This window comes from Cheilinus undulatus, linkage group 20, assembly GCF_018320785.1.
Source record: "Cheilinus undulatus linkage group 20, ASM1832078v1, whole genome shotgun sequence".
Classification (NCBI taxonomy): domain Eukaryota; kingdom Metazoa; phylum Chordata; class Actinopteri; order Labriformes; family Labridae; genus Cheilinus; species Cheilinus undulatus.
Window position 1 is genome coordinate 41508024 of NC_054884.1, and position 25060 is coordinate 41533083.

Genomic DNA, 25060 nt, shown 5'->3' on the forward strand with positions numbered 1-25060 from the left:
TGCAGATTCATGAGAATAAACTGATTTAATCGACTGTAGCATCAGGAGGAAACATGAGAAAACTGAGGACAGTGAAGGGGTGTGAAAACTTTCTGGGGGGGGGGGTAGACAACAGAAAAAGACATCAGGACAGTCACAACTCTAAGAGTGACAGCTGTCTAAAATAATCTAGAATGATAATCAATACAGACAGTAGATACACCTAAAGATTAAATACAGTCATCATCAAATAAAGCACAAAGACATGAAATAAATTTAAACTAAATAAAAGAATTGTTCTGTTGGTTTCTCCAGAAGACCCAGCGAATCAGCGTGCTGTTCTCAGTTTGGCCACCAGGTGGAGACAAACACCACCAGACTGTCTGTGTTCTCTGTCCAGCTCTGAACTTTAAAGAAAAGATTCAGAGGTAGACGACAAAGACGATAAAACAGACCTGGAGTTACAGACCAACCGACATAAACAACAGATGTTTCTGTTTCAGTTCAGTTAACATAAACAAATAAACTGATTTTATAACTCTAATACCTATACCACTACTATTACTACTACTACTACTACTACTAATAATAATAATAATGATAATAACAATAATAATAATAATACCAATAATAATAATAATATAATCATCATCATCATTAATAATCATTTTCATCATCAATGTCATTATAACTTTTATTTTAATTTAATGTAAACAAAATTTCACTGGTTTCGCTATTTATTTATTTATTTATTTATTTATTATTGTTGTCAAATTGATTAATCATCAAAACTTCTGATCCTGACATACAATGCACACTATAAAGAACTGATTCTACCATTACACTCTAATTTACAGACAGGATGATTACTTCTCCAGTAGGAGGCGACACAGCTCCACACATCAACCCTGCAGAGACTCACCATTTACACAGAAACTGTTTTTACTCATTTATGTATTCATTTATTTATCTTTCCTTCTGTCTGAATAGTTTTACATTTAAAAATATAAATCACTGAGAACCAAAGTGTCTGTGAACTTTTCACTCTGATATTTAAGAACTACAGTCAAATCACACCAGGAACTTTTCACTCTGATATTTAAGAACTACAGTCAAATCACACCAGGAACTGTTCACTCTGATATTTAAGAACTACAGTCAAATCACACCAGGAACTGTTCACTCTGATATTTAAGAACTACAGTCAAATCACACCAGGAACTGTTCACTCTGATATTTAAGAACTACGGTCAAATCACACCAGGAACTGTTCACTCTGATATTTAAGAACTACAGTCAAATCACACCAGGAACTGTTCACTCTGATATTTAAGAACTACAGTCAAATCACACCAGGAACTTTTCTGTTCAATAAGAATCAAGCTGAACACTTTAAGTGATGTCTGGTACTGGTTGTTGGTCTTTGTGTTCTGGGATTGGATCATTTTTCTCTCTCTCAGGTGTTCCTCTCATCATGCCCTGATTGAGGTCACTTGTGCCAACTGTCCAATCAACAGTCTGTCCCATCGAGAACAGTCTGTTACATTGAGGGTGGTCTATCCCATCGAGGACGGTCTGTCCCATCTAAAGCAGTCAGTCCCATCCAGAACTGTCTATTCCATTAAGGACAGCCTGTCCCATCCAGAACGATCTGTTCCGTCAGGGACGGTCTGTCCTATCTAAAGCGGTCTGTCCCATCAAGTACCTCTGTCCCATTAAGGACAATCCGTCCCATTGAGAGTGGTCTGTCCCATTGAGAACGCTCTGTCCCATCGCGGACAGTCTGTCCTATCGAGGATGGTCTGTCCCATCAAGAACATTCTGTCCTATTGAGGATGGTCTGTCCTATCAAGAGCGGTCTGTCCCATCGAGAGCGGTCTGTCCTTTCGAGGACAGTCTGTCCCATCAAGAGCGGTCTGTCCTATTGATGACAGTCTGTCCTATTAAGAACTGTCTGTCCCATCGGGGTCGGTCTGACCTATTGAGGAGGGTCTGTTCTATTGAGGTTGGTCTGTCCTATTGAGGTCGGTCTGTCCTATCCAGGTCAGTCTGACCTATCGGGGTCGGTCTGTCCTTTCGAGGACAGTCTGTCCTATTGAGGTCGGTCTGTCGTATCGAGGATGGTTTGTCCTATCAAAAGCAGTCTGTCCTATTGAGGTCGGTCTGTCCTATTGAGGACAGTCTGTCCTATCGAGGTCAGTCTGTCCTATCAAGGATGGTTTGTCCTATCAAAAGCAGTCTGTCCTATTGAGGTTGGTCTGTCCTATCGAGGTCGGTCTGTCCTATTGAGGACAGTCTGTCCCATCCAGAGTGGTCTGTCCTATCGAGGACAGTCTGCCCTATCGTGGTCGGTCTGTCCCATCAAGGACGGTCTGTCCCATCAAGAGCGGTCTGTCCTATCAAGAACGGTCTGTCCCATCGAAAGCAGTCTGTCCTATCAAGAACGGTCTGTCCCATCGAGACCGGTCTGTCCTTTCGAGGACGGCCTGTCCCATCGAGGTCGGTCTGTCCTATCGAGGTCGGTCTGTCCTATTGAGGACGGTCTGTCCTATCGAGGTCAGTCTGTCCTATCGAGGATGGTTTGTCCTATCAAAAGCAGTCTGTCCTATTGAGGTTGGTCTGTCCTATCGAGGTCGGTCTGTCCTATTGAGAACGTATAACAATCAGCTTACTTTTCTAAAGCTTAGTTATACTGCATGGGTTCAAAACTACTGTAAATTATAATCTTGATTCTAATCAGTTACTTAGTTGAAGAGCAAAGGGATAAAGACGAGCACTGATAACTCAAATAAACATCCTATAACTCTAGGGAAATCACCACAGAAACTCAGGTATAAGCTCAAGTGTCCATTTAATGACGGGAAATCAATCAATGAAAGGGTCTCTTTCCTTTAGTTACCGTCCCCTTTAAGACTGCCAATCAGGCCCCAAAAAAACAAAATAGACAACAAGGTCCTTTAATTACAGTATTTTGGCCTCCCCCTTAATGCTTCAGTTCTATTGATTATCAAAAAGTCCCCTAAATGTCCAAAAAGTGTCCTTCCAAAGCAAAAAAGGAATCCTCCGGTCCAAAAGCAAAATCACAAGCAATGCATTGCAAAAAATCCCCAAAATAATCCACATGAAGCTGACTCACCAGTCACCAGGGATAGCTCTTCTTCCAGACTTACTCTTGTTGGTCCTTTTGCTGGAATCTCCAATATTTATGGCTCTCGTGCTCAGATGTGCTCAGGCCTGTGTCTGGAGGAGGCCTCACCATAACAATGGAGTTTGACTTGAGTTATCCTCTACCGAGAGGACCACTGTCCTTATGCAGATCCTCAGTCTCCTTCAGGAGGCCCAGCCATTTCTCCAAACATTTCATCTCAGCCCTTTGTCCTCCCTCAGCCCCTCCCCCACTTCACACCTGGCTCAAACCTGGCTGCAGCCGGTCACCTGACCAGGCAGACATGCAGCTAAACAGACTAAATATATTTAACAGGTAAAAATAAACTCAGGTAGGGAAAGCTAGGGATCTAACCTTGCAAGGGTTTTTCCATATAAATCCCTAAATCAGAAATTAGCTACCCTCACCCTAAATTTTGTGGCTGTGTCACAAACGGTCTGTCCTGTCAAGAGCGGCCTGTCCCAGACATGGGGTTAACCTTAAGAGTCATTACTTAATGTTTAAGAAATACTCCAGCCTTGTCTTTCAGCGGGATGTCATGCTTAAATTTCTATGAAACATTCCATTCTTGCCTTAAAAGATGATGACTTCAAGTGAAGATTTTAAAATATTAAATTCCTTGCCTTTAGCATGCATTCCAGTCTAGGCCCACAGTTGTCCTTCCAGTCTAACCAGTTCCCCACAGGTATGTGGTCTTAATCATATATGAGTTTTTCTATTGAAAACATGTTTATGACCAAACATAGACAAAGGAGGGGGGGGGGGGGCTGAGCTGGCCTCTAAACTAAGCCTTAGACTCCTCTAGACTCTGGTCTCAGTCCTAGACTCCTCTAGACTCTGGTCTCAGTCCTAGACTCCTCTAGACTCTGGTCTCAGTCCTAGACTCCTCTAGACTCTGGTCTCAGTCCTAGACTCCTCTAGACTCTGGTCTCAGTCCTGGACTCCTCTTGACTCTGGTCTCAGTGTTAGACTCCTCTAGACTCTGGTCTCAGTCCTGGACTCCTCTTGACTCTGGTCTCAGTGTTAGACTCCTCTAGACTCTGGTCTCAGTCCTAGACTCCTCTAGACTCTGGTCTCAGTCCTAGACTCCTCTAGACTCTGGTCTCAGTCCTGGACTCCTCTAGACTCTGGTCTCAGTCCTGGACTCCTCTAGACTCTGGTCTCAGTCCTAGACTCCTCTAGACTCTGGTCTCAGTCCTGGACTCCTCTAGACTCTGGTCTCAGTCCTGGACTCCTCTTGACTCTGGTCTCAGTCCTAGACTCCTCTAGACTCTGGTCTCAGTCCTGGACTCCTCTTGACTCTGGTCTCAGTGTTAGACTCCTCTAGTCTCTGGTCTCAGTCCTGGACTCCTCTTGACTCTGGTCTCAGTGTTAGACTCCTCTAGACTCTGGTCTCAGTCCTGGACTCCTCTAGACTCTGGTCTCAGTCCTAGACTCCTCTAGACTCTGGTCTCAGTCCTGGACTCCTCTAGACTCTGGTCTCAGTCCTGGACTCCTCTTGACTCTGGTCTCAGTCCTAGACTCCTCTAGACTCTGGTCTCAGTCCTGGACTCCTCTTGACTCTGGTCTCAGTCTTAGACTCTTCTAGACTCTGGTCTCAGTCCTGGACTCTTCTGGACTCTGGTCTCAGTCTTGGACTATTCCAGACTCTGGTCTCAGTCTTAGACTCCACCAGCCTGTAGTCTCCCTTCATCTGTCTAGACCTGTGGTAGGAGGTCTTCAGGACTAGGTCATCAGTGATCTGGATCCCCTCCTCTCCAGGTAAACTGGTTTACCTGTGGTTAAAATTGTTTTGTAAAGGGGTCTTCCTCTCATGAGGACTACGGTGTGCAGCACCACCTAGAGCATCATAGGGTTTAGGGACCCATTGGTCCAGTAAGTTTGTGGTTTTGTCCCTGTAGTGTCTCAAAGTTAAAGAACCAAAACCACATCAGAAACGCCTCCGGACCTCGTGTTGGGGATGTTGGATTCTCGATCCCCGTCCATGGTTGATACAGTGGAGATTTTTATTTTATACTCATTCACAGACAGAGCTGCTTCTTCTTCTTCATTTGTGTCTGATCATCAAGTCAGCTTTAACTTCCTGTCTGTCCTGAACAACAAAACATAAATCTGTCTGCAGAAGTTTATTCGATTGGAATGTTTAGAGATTCTCCCTTTTAGCTTAAGGTATCGCCCCCTTCACAATAAAAGCCTGGCATGTCCTGAAGGAGTGATGAAGAGGAGGAGTGACGAGGTTTAACTCAGAAGACATGGCAGCTGTGGACATCTGGAGGAAAACTTGATCTAATTAACCTCCTTGATAATTAATTAAAGACCTGTCAGCTTCAATTAAGAGAAATTAACAAGCTGAGATGATTTTAATCAACTCTGATCAAAGAGAAGAAGAACAATAAACAGAGAAAACAGAGAGCAATAAGGCCTGCCAGATTAAACTGAGGGCCCAAACATCCTGTCAGGCTAAATTGAGGGCCCAAACATCCTGACAGACTAACCTGAGGGCCCAAGCATCCTGACAGACTAACCTGAGGGCCCAAACATCCTGACAGACTAACCTGAGGGCCCAAGCATCCTGACAGACTAACCTGAGGGCCCAAACATCCTGACAGACTAACCTGAGGGCCCAAACATCCTGACAGACTTTTGAAAATATAAAAATGAATTTGGGATTTCAAATATAAATGACCCTGGTTTGTTTGATGTATAAAAAAATCATGTTTTGATTTATTGTCAGATGTTTTTTATTTATCTAAATAAACATCAAGAACAGCTTTTTAAGGTTGTTTTTATTATTCTTTTAATATCTTTAATCACTGAGTAGATTTAAAGTCATTTTTTTATACCTGATTGAATCAATCAGTACATTTGAAGTGATTTTTATTTTTATATTTTGTTAAATGATTCAACAGATTTAAAGTCATTTTGTATTTTTATGTTTTATTAAATCATTCAGTACATTTTAATTCATTATTACTTTCATAATTTATCAAATGATTCAGTAGATTTAAAGTAATGTTTTCTTTTTATATTTCATTAAATCATTCAGTAGATTTAGTTATTTTTTTATTTTTATAATTGTTAAATGATTCAGTAGATTTAAAATCATTTTTTATTTTTATAATTGTTAAATGATTCAGTAGATTTAAAGTCTTTTTTTAAAAATATTCAATCATTCAGTAGATTTAATGTTTTTTTTTTTAAATATTCAATCATTCAGTAGATTTAAAGTTATTTTTCATTTTTATATTTTATTAAATCATTAAGTAGACTTAAAGTCATTTTTATATATTTGATTAAATCATTCTTCAGATATTTTAAGTTATTTTTTATGTATTTTATTAAATCATTAAGTAGATTTAAAGTCTTTTTTTATATATTTTATTCAATCATTCAGTAGATTTCATTCAGTAAATAAAAAGAGGATTAAGTCTATTTGTTTTTTTCACATGGTTAAATTAATCATTTTTATTTGGAAATCATTAGACCAGATTTATTCAGCTCTCTTTCTCTCCTCTTGGTGTCGCTCTTTCCTTGCTCGCCCCTCTCTCTGCTGGGACAGAGGGAATTCCCTGAACTGGGACGACTGGAATTCCCTCTGCAGCACACACGAGCACTAACACACTCACACCGCCGCTGAATGAGAAAGTGTTTTTCTGTTTGCAGCTGAAGGTCGACCGCTTTGTTTCCTCTCATCTGATTTTCTGTTTCACTTTCTCCTCCGCTTTCGCGACTGGTCCATCAGAAACACACCAGAATAAATCAAAAACAGGTTAGAATAAATAAAAAAATCAGAAACTAGTCTGACCGCTCAGAGATGAAAGGAAAAATCAGAGAAAAAGATCAGGAAAAAAAAAAAAAAAAACAGTAACACATTAGAATAAATCAAAAACAGATTAGAAAAAAAAAAAAAAAATCAGAAACTAGTCTGACCACTCAGAGACGACAGGAAAAATCAGAGAAAAGTATCAGAAAAAAACAGAAACGCATAAGAATAAATCAAAAACGGGTTAGAATTAATTAAAAAAAAAAAAAAAATCAGACACTGGTCTAAGACGATCGTAAAAAAAATCAGAGAAAAAGACCAGAGGAAAAAAAAAAAAAACAGAAACGCATCAGAATAAATAAAAAACAGCTTTAAAAAAACAACAGGTACGAGTAAAGAAGAAGAAGGTAAGAATATAAAAGAAACAGGTTAGAATGAATTTAAATATTCAGAAAATAGTCTGACCACTCAGAGATGAATGGAATAATCAGAGAAAAAGATTTGAAACAGGTAAGACAGAATAAGAACCATGGTAGAATAAACCAGAGCCATGGTAGAATAAACCAGAGCCATGGTAGAATAAACCAGAGCCATGGTAGAATAAACCAGAGCCATGGTAGAATAAACCAGAACCATGGTAGAATTAACCAGAACCATGGTAGAATAAACCAGAACCATGGTAGAATAAACCAGAGCCATGGTAGAATAAACCAGAGCCATGGTAGAATAAACCAGAACCATGGTAGAATTAACCAGAACCATGGTAGAATAAACCAGAACCATGGTAGAATAAACCAGAGCCATGGTAGAATAAACCAGAGCCATGGTAGAATAAACCAGAACCATGGTAGAATTAACCAGAACCATGGTAGAATAAACCAGAACCATGGTAGAATAAACCAGAGCCATGGTAGAATAAACCAGAACCATGGTAGAATTAACCAGAACCATGGTAGAATAAACCAGAGCCATGGTAGAATAAACCAGAACCATGGTAGAATTAACCAGAACCATGGTAGAATTAACCAGAACCATGGTAGAATAAACCAGAGCCATGGTAGAATAAACCAGAGCCATGGTAGAATAAACCAGAACCATGGTAGAATTAACCAGAACCATGGTAGAATTAACCAGAACCATGGTAGAATAAACCAGAGCCATGGTAGAATAAACCAGAGCCATGGTAGAATAAACCAGAACCATGGTAGAATAAACCAGAGCCATGGTAGAATAAACCAGAACCATGGTAGAATAAACCAGAGCCATGGTAGAATTAACCAGAACCATGGTAGAATTAACCAGAACCATGGTAGAATAAACCAGAACCATGGTAGAATAAACCAGAACCATGGTAGTATTAACCAGAACCATGGTAGAATAAACCAGAACCATGGTAGAATAAACCAGAACCATGGTAGAATTAACCAGAACCATGGTAGAATAAACCAGAACCATGGTAGAATAAACCAGAGCCATGGTAGAATTAACCAGAGCCATGGTAGAATTAACCAGAGCCATGGTAGAATAAACCAGAACCATGGTAGTATTAACCAGAACCATGGTAGAATAAACCAGAACCATGGTAGTATTAACCAGAACCATGGTAGAATAAACCAGAACCATGGTAGTATTAACCAGAACCATGGTAGAATAAACCAGAACCATGGTAGAATTAACCAGAACCATGGTAGAATAAACCAGAACCATGGTAGAATAAACCAGAGCCATGGTAGAATTAACCAGAACCATGGTAGAATAAACCAGAACCATGGTAGAATAAACCAGAGCCATGGTAGAATAAACCAGAGCCATGGTAGAATAAACCAGAGCCATGGTAGAATAAACCAGAGCCATGGTAGAATAAACCAGAACCATGGTAGAATAAACCAGAGCCATGGTAGAATAAACCAGAGCCATGGTAGAATTAACCAGAGCCATGGTAGAATTAACCAGAGCCATGGTAGAATAAACCAGAACCATGGTAGTATTAACCAGAACCATGGTAGAATAAACCAGAGCCATGGTAGAATAAACCAGAGCCATGGTAGAATAAACCAGAACCATGGTAGAATTAACCAGAGCCATGGTAGAATTAACCAGAGCCATGGTAGAATTAACCAGAGCCATGGTAGAATAAACCAGAGCCATGGTAGAATTAACCAGAGCCATGGTAGAATAAACCAGAGCTTTTGCTGGTTATGTTATTTTTCTTTTTTTGTTCGATTGTTTTTTTTGTTGTTCTTGTGGTGTTGTTTTGTATGTAGTTGTTTTGTGTTTTTCTTTGATTTGTTTTGTTTTTGTTTTGATTTTCTTTTTGTTGTTTTTTTTGGTATTTCATTTCTTTTCTCCATTTTGATTTATTTTATTTTGTTTGTTTGATGTTGTTTTGTCTGGTTTCGTCTGGGCCTTGTGCACACTCAGTGATTTAACACTGTGTGCAGAGGAAGGTGTTGTTATTGAAATGCTTGGGTTATTTTTGTTTTTTTATTATTTGTTTTGCATTGTTTTGTTTTGTCCAAGCCATGTCAGCCCACGTAGTTGTTTAGTAGTTCATGCAGAGGCAGGTATGTTTTGTTGTTTTGATTCTTTCTTTGTGTTGTTTTGTTTTGATTTGTTTCTTTGTTTTATGTTTTTCTTTGTTTCATTTTGAAAGCAGTGTAACATCTACATGTAAAGCAGTGTATCATCAGAATATAAAGCAGTATCATCTGGGTATAAAGCAGTGTATCATCCAAATATTAAGCAGTGTTTCATCTGCTAATAAAGCAGTGTATTGTCTGCGTATAAAGCAGTGCATCATCCGAATATAAAGCAGCGTATCGTCTGTGTATAAAGGAATGTTTCGTCTGAATATTAAGCAGTATATCATCTGCGTTTAAAGCAGTGTATCGTCTGCGTTTAAAGCAGCGTCTTGTCTCTTATGATGTTTTTTCTCCTGTGTTTTTGAGTCAAAAGTCATTAATTATAACTTTTAGTTAATCATTTTAAAAGTATAAAACAACCATGTCTGAAGTCTCTCACTTCTGTGGCAGTTATTGTCTGGCAGATATTCTAGAATTGTCTCCTCCTCCCTGTGATATCCACCCCTCCTATTGGCTGATATGTCCTAGGTTATTAATTTGTTCAGTTTTTCTTTAGTTCAGCTAATTTCTGTTGTTTCATGAAGGTGTGAGATCAGCCGAGGTCTGATGTTTGATTCATGTTTGACACACAGGTAATAATAATAATAATAATATCTTGAATTTATATAGCGCCTTTCAAGAAACCCAAGGACGCTTTACAGGAACACACAGACATGGACAAACTATGTGAGGGTAGGATGAGTGTAAGGGTGGTTTAGTGAAGACTGTAGGCTGTGGTGAACAGGTGGTGCTTGAGCCATTTTTTGAAAATGTCCACATGTTTAAACCCTGCCTATGTGTCTAAACGCTTTCTGTGTGTCTTAATGCCATCCGTGTGTTTAAACGCTGCCAGTGTGTCTCAGCGCGGCCTGCGTGTTGAAATGCCGCTGCCGTGGTTTTAAGTGAATGAGTGTTTTTCCCCGAGTCAGCTCCGTGTTTGTGTGACAGCTGGCCCATCTGACTTTGCTGTGACATCTGGGAAACCCGCCGGTGTGCGGTGGTGAGCGCTGGTTGATGTCGCTATTTAAATGCAAATGTGTGTGAGAGCGCTCACATCGTCTCACACACACCAGAGGAACCACTCCACTCAGGATAAAGAGGGGGAGGGGCTAACCCACTCGCCGCTCCACTGAAAGACTGTAGCAGACTTAAAGAGCCGTTAATGACGAGTCTACTAAACATGTTTATGTCTGATTTATTCACTGACATCTTTATTTATTATTTCAATATTTCAGACTGACAATGTCTGAATGTTTAAAACTTCATTAAAGATGCAAAATTGATTTCAATTCTCTTAAACAGAAAACTGATGAGATGATTATGAAGGTCATTCTACAAACATTTGAACACTCAGTATAATTATGATTCAAATAAAAAAACATTTATGATTAAATAAAGTATAAAACAACATGACGAAAACAGGATTAAAGAGAGATGGGAGCACAGTAGACTTTAATAAATGAATAAATACACAAATGCAAACATGAATACAGCAGTAAATAAATGATTACGGACATAAATAACTACATTTGTAGGAGCAGAGCTGTTAAAGTGTGAGCTTAATCCAGACCATTGTAACGCATTCATTTTATTCAATTAAATGTAGAATTTTGAAATCAGAATAAAATCAATAATAAGAACAGCTTCTTAACATCAGAAAACAGAGAGGTTCAAGCAGACAAGGCATCTATTTGAGCTTATATTTTCAGTGTTTAAATGAATAAATAGAAAATAAAATGTCTATTATTTTATAGAAAATATAAATAGATTGAGTCATGATTTACAGGTGAGATTTTATTCTCTCACTACGGTGAAGCTCTCAGAGTAAATGTCAGCAAACACTGACCAATCAGAAGGCAGCCGATAGAACAAACAGAAGCATCATGAGACAGCAGCTTATAAAATACAAAGCAACAATAGAAATGAATAAAACGGCCACACACAGAGACACAAGCAATTATTTCACACTAGACCCACCAGACTCTCTGTACACCTGCAACAGCCAGAGGGTCACATTTACCCGTTATTAGATATTATTGATCTTCATTTAGATCAATGATTTAAGCAGAGACAAAGAAAGACTCATTAACACAGGAAGAGAAACCACATCACTGCTAAAGGACCATCCAACAGATCTAAAATCATCTGAGACCTGATCACTCCTGAACCTCCTCAACATGTAGGGAGGAAGGAAGGAAGGAAGGAAGGAAGGAAGGAGGGAGGGAAGAAAAAGGGAAGGGGGGCGGGGGGGGGGCTGAGAGGAAGGAAGGAAGGAAGGAGAGAACGAGAGGTAATGTAATGTTAGATTAAAGACACTGCTGGTACAGAGGTAATGTAATGTTAGATTAAAGACACTGCTGGTACAGAGGTAATGTAATGTTAGATTAAAGACACTGCTGGTACAGAGGTAATGTAATGTTAGATTAAAGACACTGCTGGTACAGAGGTAATGTAATGTTAGATTAAAGACACTGCTGGTACAGAGGTAATGTAATGTTAGATTAAAGACACTGCTGGTACAGAGGTAATGTAATGTTAGATTAAATACAGTTGACACAGAGATAATATAATGTTGTGTAATAGGTCTTCTCCATAAATCTGAAATGAAAAAAAAAACTTTAAACCAGTAAACACTTTCTTCATCAGCTTCCACCTCTAACAGAGAATCAGGGAATATTAAGTTTAATATCAAACTGTTAATTTATTTTATTATTATTAGAGAAAACCCAACATCACACGATCCAGCCTGAATTAGATTAAACCCTTAAATATTTAGCTCACATAAACATCCACACTGTATTTTAGGTAATTTCAGATCAAATATCATCTCCACCAGAGCAGGTCACATAAAGAGGAAGATCAGTTAGGTGATGAGGAGGAGGGGGAGGAGGATGTTGTACTGTTGACCCTCCTACTCCTCCTCCTCTAGGTCAGATTTTGTCCCAAAAGAATAGCCTCATTTAGATCCTGTCCTCCTCTCCTCCTTTTCTAAAATCATTTCCTCCTTTTCTAAAATCCTCTCCTCCTTTTCTTAAGTCCTCTCCTCGTCTCCTCCTTTTCTAAAATCCTCTCCTCCTTTTCTTAAGTCCTCTCCTCGTCTCCTCCTTTTCTAAAATCCTCTCCTCCTTTTCTTAAGTCCTCTCCTCGTCTCCTTTTCTAAAATCCTCTCCTCCTTTTCTTAAGTCCTCTCCTCCCTGGAGTCATCCCTGAATCTCTCTCTCTCCTCCAGCAGACGCAGATCTCTCCTCCGTCTCTGTTCGTTTCTTCCTTCTCCAGTTTGATCCTCCCTCTCGCCTTTGCTTCGTCCTCTGCTGGTTTTTCTGCTCTCTGCTGGTTTTTTTTCCTCTGCTGGTTTTTCTCCTCTCTGCTGGTTTTTTCTCCTCTCTGCTGGTTTTTTTTTTCCTCTGCTGGTTTTTCTCCTCTCTGCTGGTTTTTCTCCTCTCTGCTGGTTTTTTCTCCTCTCTGCTGGTTTTTTTTTCCTCTGCTGGTTTTTCTCCTCTCTGCTGGTTTTTCTGCTCTCTGCTGGTTTTTTCTCCTCTCTGCTGGTTTTTTTTCCTCTGCTGGTTTTTTTTCCTCTGCTGGTTTTTTTTTCCTCTGCTGTTTTTTTTTTCCTCTGCTGTTTTTTTTTTCCTCTGCTGGTTTTTTTTTCCTCTGCTGTTTTTTTTTTCCTCTGCTGGTTTTTCTCCTCTCTGCTGGTTTTTCTCCTCTCTGCTGGTTTTTCTCCTCTCTGCTGGTTTTTTTTCCTCTGCTGGTTTTTTTTCCTCTGCTGGTTTTTTTTTCCTCTGCTGGTTTTTTTTTCCTCTGCTGGTTTTTTTTCCTCTGCTGGTTTTTCTCCTCTCTGCTGGTTTTTCTCCTCTCTGCTGGTTTTTCTCCTCTCTGCTGGTTTTTCTGCTCTCTGCTGGTTTTTTTTCCTCTGCTGGTTTTTCTCCTCTCTGCTGGTTTTTTTTTCCTCTGCTGGTTTTTTTTCCTCTGCTGGTTTTTTTTCCTCTGCTGGTTTTTTTTCCTCTGCTGGTTTTTTTTCCTCTGCTGGTTTTTTTTCCTCTGCTGGTTTTTTTTCCTCTGCTGGTTTTTTTTTCCTCTGCTGGTTTTTTTTCCTCTGCTGGTTTTTTTTCCTCTGCTGGGTTTTTTTTCCTCTGCTGGTTTTTTTTCCTCTGCTGGTTTTTTTTTCCTCTGCTGGTTTTTCTGCTCTCTGCTGGCTTTTTCCTCCTCTGGATTGACTCGGTCCTCCCTCGGAGCCTCGGAGGCCGTCGGCCCTGCAGACAGGCAGGGAGGCTTTTATTCTGAAAAGCCCAACAGGCCTTTGAATTCTGATGATAAATCCAGAGAGCTGATTAAAATCTGCTCAGCTCTTCAACGAACCAGGACCAAAAACAAAGAAAAACACTGTTTCTACTTTATCTAATGTTTGTGTGAATGTGTCACTGTTAACGGGGAAAAGGATGTTAAAAGAAACACACTTTTTCCGGTGTGAGAAAAGTAATGTTAGATCCCCAGTGTTCTGTTCTCTGATCGTCCTGTTTTGATAAAACATAAAAAACTATAATGTGTAAAACAAACTGTTTTTATTTACATTTGAAAGGAAAAGTTGAAAAAGGCATCAGAAATGTTTTTGTTGAAAAGGACAGTTTTTATCATTTCTTTGAAAAAAAAAAGAATCAAAACAGTTTTTAATCTTATTGATTTTCTTTTGTGGTTAAAAAGACAAAGTAACAACAGGTGATGCCTTTATGTGTAGCTTTCTGCAGGTGTTGTGGAAAAAATAATGTTGCATCACTAGTGTTCTGTTCTTTGATCTTCCTGTTTCCATCAGAACATAAAAACAATCCGATGAAAAACAAACTTTATATTAATCTCTATTTTCAAAATGGAAAAAAAACACACTAAAAACCAGTTTGCTAATTTGTTTTCGGTTTTTTAGGTGCTTTAAGAAAAAGAATGTTGCATCCCTGGCTTACCATTCTTTCATTTTTCTTTTTTTATCAGAACACAAAAACTTTTAAAAGAAAACTAAAGCATCATCATTGTTGTTGATTAAATGAAAACGAATGAAGACAAAAAAAACTTTATGTTATTGTGTTTGCTCTTTTTTCAGGTGCCGTGAGAAAAAAAGAATGTTGCGTCCTTAGTATTCTGTTATTTGGTTTCTTTTTTCATCAGAACACAAAAACAAAAAGATGTAAGTATAGTATTTTTCTTTTTTTTAATAGTTTTTGAACAAAACAAAAAACAAAATAAAAAAAAGTTTGCTATTTTGTTGTGAGAATAAGAATGTTACATTCCTGATGTCCTGTTCACTGATCTTCTTGTTTTAAAATCAGAACACAAAGACATTAAGATGAAAAGCAAACTCTTTTTTATTCGTTCATCAGTTTTTGAACCAAGAAAAAAAAAGTTTGCTATTTTTATGAGAAAGAGAATGTTATATCCCTAGTGATCGTCCTTTGTTGATCAGAACATAAAGAACCTACGAGATGAAAAACAAACCACAGAAACATTAAAGAAGGTTTGAATGTTGTTCCTTTCTCAGATGATCTTCATCTTTGATCTGGACCCCCTCCATCTCTTTCTGCCTGGGATCATTTGGACTTCCCTGGTCCCATCTCTGAAATCCTGTACCTGGTCCTCCTGGTGGACCCAGACTGGAGCTGCCGAAATCCAGATTTGAATAGAAAGGCCAGGAGCTGCCATGGAGCATAAAGCACGAACCAATCAGAAATCAGGATCTGCTGTGGAGTATAAGGCACCAACCATTCAGAAATAAGGATCTGCCATGGAGCATAAGGCCCCAACCAATCAGAAATCAGGATGTGCTGTGGAGCATAAGGCCCCAACCAGTCAGAAATCAGGATCTGCCATGGAGCATAGGGCCCCAACCAGTCAGAAATCAGGATCTGCCATGGAGCATAAGGCCCAGTCTGGGTGTTTGAAGGCAGACGAATGGCGTGGAAACGGCAGCCCAAAGTCACAGGAAGTGATGTTGAGTTAGCGCTCAGTCCTGTCAGTTTTAGGTTGTTTGTAAAAAAAGGGGCGTGTCTTTAAATAAAGGAGCGTGTCTTTGTAAACATAAACATGATTAACTGAGGGGTTCCCCAGGTCTCAGTACTCTGCCCTCTGCTGTTCATTGTGAAAGCCTCTGATTATTCGGTTTGGATAGAGCTCTACACTGATGATACACCGCTGTACCCTCACACCATCATGGAAAACTCAGCAGCCAATCAGAAATGAGGAATTCCTGCTCTGCATCCTGGATTATTCAGCCCTAAATGAGTAGAATGAAGGTTTGAAACAAAAGAGGGAGAGAAGAGGCAGCAGAGGCTGCTGGGAGCACAGGGACCAGACCAGTGAGACCAGTTAAAGAGAGAGAGAGTTAATGACTGCACCAGGACCCCCCCCCCCCCCCTCTCTCTCTCTCTCTCTCTCTGGTTGGTTGGTTCGAGCGCCCGCCTCCTCCCCTCCTCCCTCTCTCTCTCTCTCTTTCTTTCTTCTTCTCTCTCCTCTCACCATCTCTCTCCATCACCTCTCTTGTCCTTATACGGTCTTGTCCCGCCCCCCGCGGTGGCGTCAGCGGCTCAGAGGAAGACCCGTGGGGTTTTTGGGTTCTGGCGTCCAGTCCTGTGGGGCCGCAGGGCTGAGAGTTTCTCCTCTTCTCCTCCTCCTCCTCTTCCTCTCTTTGGGGAAAAGAAAAAAGACGCTCTGCTTTCCTCAATTCGCTGTCCGGACCGCTCTGTTCTCCATCCTCTGAGGATTTTATTTCTCTTTTTCTCTCCTCCGTCCTTCCTTCCTTCCTTCTCGCCGAGTTTCAACATGACGGCGAAGAATAAGTTCTTAAAAATCCTAAAATTCTTTAAATCCCTGTAAAGACAGGAAGTCCTGGTGGTTCCTTCAGAGTAAAAGTTGAATTAAATTCACCCCAGAGTGCTAAAGTTGTTCAGAAAAATAAAACTCTTCTCTCCTGTCCTTACCTCGTCCTCGCTGCCTCCCTCGCCGTCCCCCCGGCTGGTTCAGGACTTCGAGGCGTTTCCATGTCGGTGAAGAATCTCGAGCTCTAGGTCTGCTGGACTTTTCCTTTTCCTGCTGATTTTTCTTCTTCCTTACTTTTCCCCGCCGCCGTGTCGTTTTGCCGTCGTGGTCGTGTCGTAGTGTCGGCGGGGCCCCGGAGATGTTTGGGATCCAGGACCAGCTGCCCCGCGGGGCCACGGCCAGCATGAAGGAGGAGCCGCTGGCCGTCCGCTCCTGGATGCACTCGGCCGGCGTGGTGGACGCCAACACCGCCGCTCAGAGGTAAAGTCACTGAAGCCCCAGAGGGATTGTGGGAGCTGTAGTCCCCACGGAGAGACGGCCGCTCAGCCAGCACGTTTAGAGCAGACAGAGAGGGATGGCTTAGAGTTCCGGAAAAGTCTCTGCCGATTATCAAAACTAGAGATTATTAATATTACAGATTATTAACAGGACAGTTTATCAAGACTAGAGATAATCAATACTAGAGATTATTAATATTACAGATTATTAACAGGACAGTTTATCAAGACTAGAGATAATCAATACTGGAGATTATTAAAATTAGAGGTTAATAATAGGAGAGAATATAAATGTTAGAGATTAATATTACTGGAGATTATTAACAGGACAATTTATCAATACTAGATATAATCAATACTAGAGATGAATAATAGGAGAAATAATCAAAAGGAGGTTTTGATCGTCAGTTTAAATGCAGTTTAAAACCTGATTTACTGCTTTGTCTCTAATATTTAAATTTTTATTCCATCTTCTGCTCATTCAGATCAAAAAGTCAGTCTTTGACCAGATTTGGTTGAAAACTGAAATAAACATGTTTTAGTGGAACGGAAAAAACTGGTGTCTTAAATTTCTGATCGTTCTCAAGATGTTAAAGTTGAATTTAAAACTTTTATTTAATCGTCTTTTATTTCTGCTGATGTCTGAGTGTTCGAGGTTCAGAGAGTCCAGGTTTACGGACTCAGAGACTCCAGTCTGGATCCTTAAAACTGGATTTATTTTATTATTAATGTTTGGAATATTCAGCTGCAGACAGTCGGGAACGTTTCCTCTCCTCCTTTTTCTTTCTTATTTTATCACGGCTGTCTGAAGGTCAGAAATAAAAATCGCAGCGTGACCCGCGGCCAGAATTACCAGAGACGGATGAAAGTTTGGACGCAGTTTCTCTCAACGCTGTCACACGGCTTCAAATATAAAAATGTAATATTGAATATAAAATCACCTCTGCTCAAAAATAAGAATATTATTATTAAATATAAAATCACCTGTGATGAAATATAAGAATATTATTATTAAATATAAAATCACCTGTGATGAAATATAAGAATATTATTATTAAATATAAAATCACCTCTGCTCAAATATAAGAATATTATTATTAAATATAAAATCACCTCTGCTCAAATATAAGAATATTATTATTAAATATAAAATCACCTCTGCTCAAATATAAGAATATTATTATTATTAAATATAAAATCACCTCTGCTCAAATATAAGAATTTTATTATTATTAAATATAAAATCACCTCTGCTCAAATATAAGAATTTTATTATTATTAAATATAAAATCACCTCTGCTCAAATATAAGAATTTTATTATTATTAAATATAAAATCACCTCTGCTCAAATATAAGAATATTATTATTATTAAATATAAAATCACCTCTGCTCAAATATAAGAATATTATTATTAAATTTAAAACCTCCTGTGTTTTATTCATAAAAGAACATAAAAGTAAAGATTATTAAAACAAAATATCTGCAAGATTATAAAGCAAATACTGAAATTAAATAAATAAATAAATAAATAAATAAATAACGTGTAATTATTTCTGCCTGTTTCTCAGTAAAACTGGAACTTTTTTATAAAAATCATAAACTGATATTTAGTCTGATCCTGATCCTGGTAGAACCTGAATCCTTCCCAACAAAAAACCCAGGCCACTTCTCTTCCAGGTTTCTTTTATCCTTCAGTCCCGTTCTCTCTGTGGACCAGGACAGGTCCCGTTCTCTCTGTGGACCAGGACAGGTCCCGTTCTCTCTGTGGACCAGGACAGGTCCCGTTCTGTCTGTGGACCAGGACAGGTCCCGTTCTCCCTTTGGACCAGGACAGGTCCTGTTCTCTCTGTGGACCAGGACAGGTCTTGTTCTCTACATGGACCCAGGACAGGTCCCGTTCTCCCTGTGGACCAGGACAGGTCCTGTTCTCTCCATGACCCAGGACAGGTCCCGATCTCTCTGTGGACCAGGACAGGACAGGTCCCGATCTCTCCGTAGATCAAGACAGGTCCTGCTCTCTCTGTAGACCAGGACAGGTCCTTTTCTCACTGCAGACCAGGACAGGTCCTGTTCTCTCTGTAAACCAGGACAGGTCCCGGTCTCTCTGTAGATCAGGACAGGTCCCGTTCTCTCTGTAGATCAGGACAGGTCCTGTTCTCTCTGTAAACCGAACAGGTCCCGGTCTCTCGGTTGACCTTTAGAACACATGTAGATTAGTGAATCCAGGCAAAGAAATCAGGCAAGTTCTCATGTATGCAGATGATCTGGTTCTGTAGGTGACCTGTTTCTGTAGATGACCTGGTTCTGCAGATGATCTGGTTCTGTAGATGATCTGGTTCTGCAAATGATCAGGTTCTGTAGATGATCTGGTTCTGTAGATGATCTGGTTCTGCAGATGATTGGGTTCTGTAGATGACCTGGTTCTGTAGATGACCTGGTTCTGTAGATGACCTGGTTCTGCAGATGATCGGGTTCTGTAGATGATCTGGTTCTGCAGATGATCTGGTTCTGTAGATGATCTGGTTCTACAGATGATCTGGTTCTGTAGATGATCTGGTTCTGTAGATGACCTGGTTCTGTAGATGATCTGGTTCTACAGATGACCACAGCAGGAGGAGGGCCAGTCCGGACTACAGGAGGGTGCTGCCCGTAATAATTACATTAATAATTATAATTATTACGGGCAGCAAATAATGATCCTTATTAAGAATTACATTAATAATGATATTTAATAATTACATTAAAAATGATACTTATTAAGAATTACATTAAAAATGATACTTATTAAGAATTACATTAAAAATGATACTTATTAAGAATTACATTAAAAATGATACTTATTAAGAATTACATTAAAAATGATACTTATTAAGAATTACATTAAAAATGATACTTATTAAGAATTACATTAAAAATGATACTTATTAAGAATTACCTTAAAAATGATACTTATTAAGAATAACCTTAAAAATGATACTTATTAAGAATTACATTAAAAATGATACTTATTAAGAATTACCTTAAAAATGATACTTATTAAGAATAACCTTAAAAATGATACTTATTAAGAATAACCTTAAAAATGATACTTATTAAGAATTACCTTAAAAATGATACTTATTAAGAATTACATTAAAAATGATACTTATTAAGAATAACCTTAAAAATGATACTTATTAAGAATAACCTTAAAAATGATACTTATTAATAATTACCTTAAAAATGATACTTATTAAGAATAACCTTAAAAATGATACTTATTCAGAATTACATTAAAAATGATACTTATTAATAATTACCTTAAAAATGATACTTATTAAGAATAACCTTAAAAATGATACTTATTAAGAATTACATTAAAAATGATACTTTTTAAGAATAACCTTAAAAATGATACTTATTAAGAATTACCTTAAAATGACACTTATTAATAATTACATTAAAAATGATACTTATTAAGAATTACATTAAAAATGATACTTATTAAGAATAACCTTGAAAATGATACTTATTAAGAATTACATTAAAAATGATACTTATTAAGAATAACCTTAAAAATGATACTTATTAAGAATTACATTAAAAATGATACTTATTAAGAATTACATTAAAAATGATACTTATTAAGAATTACATTAAAAATGATACTTATTAAGAATTACCTTAAAATGATACTTATTAATAATTACATTAAAAATGATACTTATTAAGAATTACATTAAAAATGATACTTATTAAGAATTACATTAAAAATGATACTTATTAATAATTACCTTAAAAATGATACTTATTAAGAATAACCTTAAAAATGATACTTATTAAGAATAACCTTAAAAATGATACTTATTAATAATTACCTTAAAAATGATACTTATTAAGAATAACCTTAAAAATGATACTTATTAAGAATTACATTAAAAATTATACTTACTAAGAATTACCTTAAAAATGATACTTATTAAGAATAACCTTAAAAATGATACTTATTAAGAATTACCTTAAAAATGATACTTATTAAGAATAACCTTAAAAATGATACTTATTAAGAATTACCTTAAAAATGATACTTATTAAGAATTACATTAAAAATGATATTTATTAAGAATTGCCTTAAAAATGATATTTATTAAGAATTACATTAAAAATGATACTTATTAAGAATTACATTAAAAATGATACTTATTAAGAATTACCTTTAAATGATACTTATTAATAATTACATTAAAAATGATACTTATTAAGAATTACATTAAAAATGATACTTATTAAGAATTACCTTAAAAATGATACTTATTAATAATTACCTTAAAAATGATACTTATTAAGAATTACGTTAAAAATGATACTTATTAAGAATAACCTTAAAAATGATACTTATTAAGAATTACATTAAAAATGATACTTATTAAGAATAACCTTAAAAATGATACTTATTAAGAATTACATTAAAAATGATAATTATTAAGAATTACCTTAAAAATGATACTTATTAAGAATAACCTTAAAAATGATACTTATTAAGAATTACCTTAAAAATGATACTTATTAAGAATAACCTTAAAAATGATACTTATTAAGAATTACCTTAAAAATGATACTTATTAAGAATTACATTAAAAATGATATTTATTAAGAATTGCCTTAAAAATGATACTTATTAAGAATAACATTAAAAATGATACTTATTAAGAATTACATTAAAAATGATACTTATTAAGAATAACCTTAAAAATGATACTTATTAATAATTACATTCAAAATGATACTTATTAAGAATTACCATAAAAATGATACATATTAAGAATTACATTAAAATGATACTTATTAAGAATAACATTAAAAATAATACTTACTAAGAATTACATTAAAAATGATACTTATTAAGAATTACCTTAAAAATGATACTTATTAAGAATAACCTTAAAAATGATACTTATTAAGAATTACCTTAAAAATGATACTTATTAAGAATAACCTTAAAAATGATACTTATTAAGAATTACATTAAAAATGATACTTATTAAGAATTACATTAAAAATGATACTTATTAAGAATTACCTTAAAAATGATACTTATTAAGAATAACCTTAAAAATGATACTTATTAAGAATAACCTTAAAAATGATACTTATTAAGAATTACATTAAAAATGATACTTATTAAGAATTACCTTAAAAATGATACTTATTAAGAATAACCTTAAAAATGATACTTATTAAGAATTACATTAAAAATGATACTTATTAAGAATTACATTAAAAATGATACTTATTAAGAATTACATTAAAAATGATACTTATTAAGAATTACCTTAAAAATGATACTTATAAATAATTACCTTAAAAATGATACTTATTAAGAATTACATTAAAAATGATACTTATTAAGAATTACATTAAAAATGATACTTATTAAGTATTACATTACAATGATACTTATTAATAATTACATTAAAAATGATACTTATTGAGAATTACATTAAAAATGATACTTATTAAGAATTACCTTAAAATGATACTTATTAATAATTACATTAAAAATGATACTTATTAAGAATTACATTAAAAATGATACTTATTAAGAATTACCTTAAAAATGATACTTATTAATAAGAATTACATTAAAAATGATACTTATTAAGAATTACATTAAAAATGATACTTATTAAGAATTACATTAAAAATGATACTTATTACTAATTACCTTAAAAATGATACTAATTAAGAATAACCTTAAAAATGATACTTATTAAGAATTACATTAAAAATGATACTTATTAAGAATTACATTAAAAATGATACTTATTAATAATTACATTAAAAATGATACTTATTAAGAATTACATTAAAAATGATACTTATTACTAATTACCTTAAAAATGATACTAATTAAGAATAACCTTAAAAATGATACTTATTAAGAATTACATTAAAAATGATACTTATTAAGAATAACCTTAAAAATGATACTTATTAAGAATTACCTTAAAAATGATACTTATTAAGAATAACCTTAAAAATGATACTTATTAAGAATTACCTTAAAAATGATACTTATTAAGAATTACATTAAAAATGGTATTTATTAAGAATTGCCTTAAAAATGATACTTATTAAGAATTACATTAAAAATGATACTTATTAAGAATAACCTTAAAAATGATACTTACTAAGAATTACATTAAAAATTATACTTATTAAGAATTACATTAAAAATGATACTTATTAAGAATTACCTTAAAAATGATACTTATTAAAAATTACCTTAAAAATGATACTTATTAAGAATAACCTTAAAAATGATACTTATTAAGAATTACCTTAAAAATGATACTTATTAATAATTACATTAAAAATGATACTTATTAAGAATTACATTAAAAATGATACTTATTAAGAATAACCTTAAAAATGATACTTATTAAGAATTACATTAAAAATGATACTTATTAAGAATTACGTTAAAAATGATACTTATTAAGAATAACCTTAAAAATGATACTTATTAAGAATTACCTTAAAAATGATACTTATTAAGAATAACCTTAAAAATGATACTTATTAAGAATAACCTTAAAAATGATACTTATTAATAATTACCTTAAAAATGATACTTATTAAGAATAACCTTAAAAATGATACTTATTAAGAATTACCTTAAAAATGATACTTATTAAGAATTACATTAAAAATGATACTTATTAATAATTGCCTTAAAAATGATACTTATTAAGAATTACATTAAAAATGATACTTATTAAGAATTGCCTTAAAAATGATACTTATTAAGAATAACCTTAAAAATGATACTTATTAAGAATTACATTAAAAATGATACTTATTAAGAATTACATTAAAAATGATACTTATTAAGAATTACATTAAAAATGATACTTATTAAGAATTACATTAAAATGATACTTATTAAGAATAACATTAAAAATGATACTTATTAATAATTACATTAATAATGATCATTAGAAGTAAGGAGGTTTACCAGAGCTCTGAGCTTCCTCTGTTATAAAGCAGTCAGACTCTCCCACAGCTTTAACATGAACCTAAATAAACCTAACCCCTAAAATAATTCTATTAAAACACACACACCTGCACACACCTGCACTACTTGCACACATGCTACATCTCTGAATGTCACCTCAGTACAAATACAGTCGATAAAGTTTATAAGATATTAATTAATTCCAGTGGGTTTTTTGTTGTTGTTATTGTCGTTGTTGTTTGTTTGTTTGTTTGTTTGTTTGTTTGTTTGTTTTTCCTGTGATTTTAGGACAGAGCTGTGGTAAATGAAGATACTAACTGGTTCTTTAATGGTAAACAGCTTTGTTTTTTTAGTATCTTATGTATATTACCATAATAATAATAATAATAATAATAATAATAACAACAATAATAATAATAATAATAATAATGTTGTTATTATCAGTATTATCTTTTTTTTTTAAATGTGTTTAAAATATAAATATTAATATCCAAAGGGAACAAATGTTTAAAATGATGTCTGCTCTGTGAGATTTGTCTGAATGTGTTTGATTGGTATAAATGTTAGAATATTCCTGATTCTGTTCAAATATGAAAAGGAACATTTAAGGAATATAGATATATAAATGTTTCAATGTATAGATGTATAAATGTTTCAATGTATAAATATATACATTTTTAGATGTAAAAATATTTAAATGTTTAAATGTAAACATATACAAATATATAAATGTTTAAATATATAAATATATAAATGTTTGAATGTAAAACATATATAAATATATAAATGTTTAAATATATAAATATATAAATGTTTGAATGTAAAACATATATAGATATATAAATGTTTAAATGTATAAATATATAAATGTTTAAATGTATAAATGTATAAATGTCAAACGTATATAAATATATAAATGTAAAAAGTATATAAATATATAAATATTTAAATGTAAAACATATATAAATATACAAATGTTTAAATATTTAGAGATTTTTACCAGTAAATCTGAAAGTCAGAGAAGTAGCAGAATTTAAAGATGACCAGCCTTTTTCACTGACTGACTCTCTGATAGGAGAACCATGGAGGAGAACATCTCTGGACGTTCTCCTGGTCTCTACTGTTAAATGTTCTGTCTGGGGGTCAACAACAGGCCAGAAAACCTGAGACGACCCTGAATCAGAAAAAATACAGCTGGTTGTTTATTCCAACAGTTTATGAGGTGACATGCCAG

The 25060-nt window shown here is 35.0% G+C and overlaps 1 protein-coding gene across 1 annotated transcript in view; it reads left to right on the forward strand.

Annotated features, from left to right (window-relative positions):
* Positions 1–16669: 16669 nt before the first annotated feature.
* Positions 16670–25060, forward strand: part of ebf3a (EBF transcription factor 3a) — an 84840-nt gene continuing 76449 nt past the window's right edge. Inside the window, exon 1 of the mRNA XM_041815849.1 lies at positions 16670–16810. Within this exon, the coding sequence (XP_041671783.1) occupies positions 16689–16810 (122 nt within the window). The 5' untranslated portion in view covers positions 16670–16688. The remainder of the gene's footprint in view (positions 16811–25060) is intronic.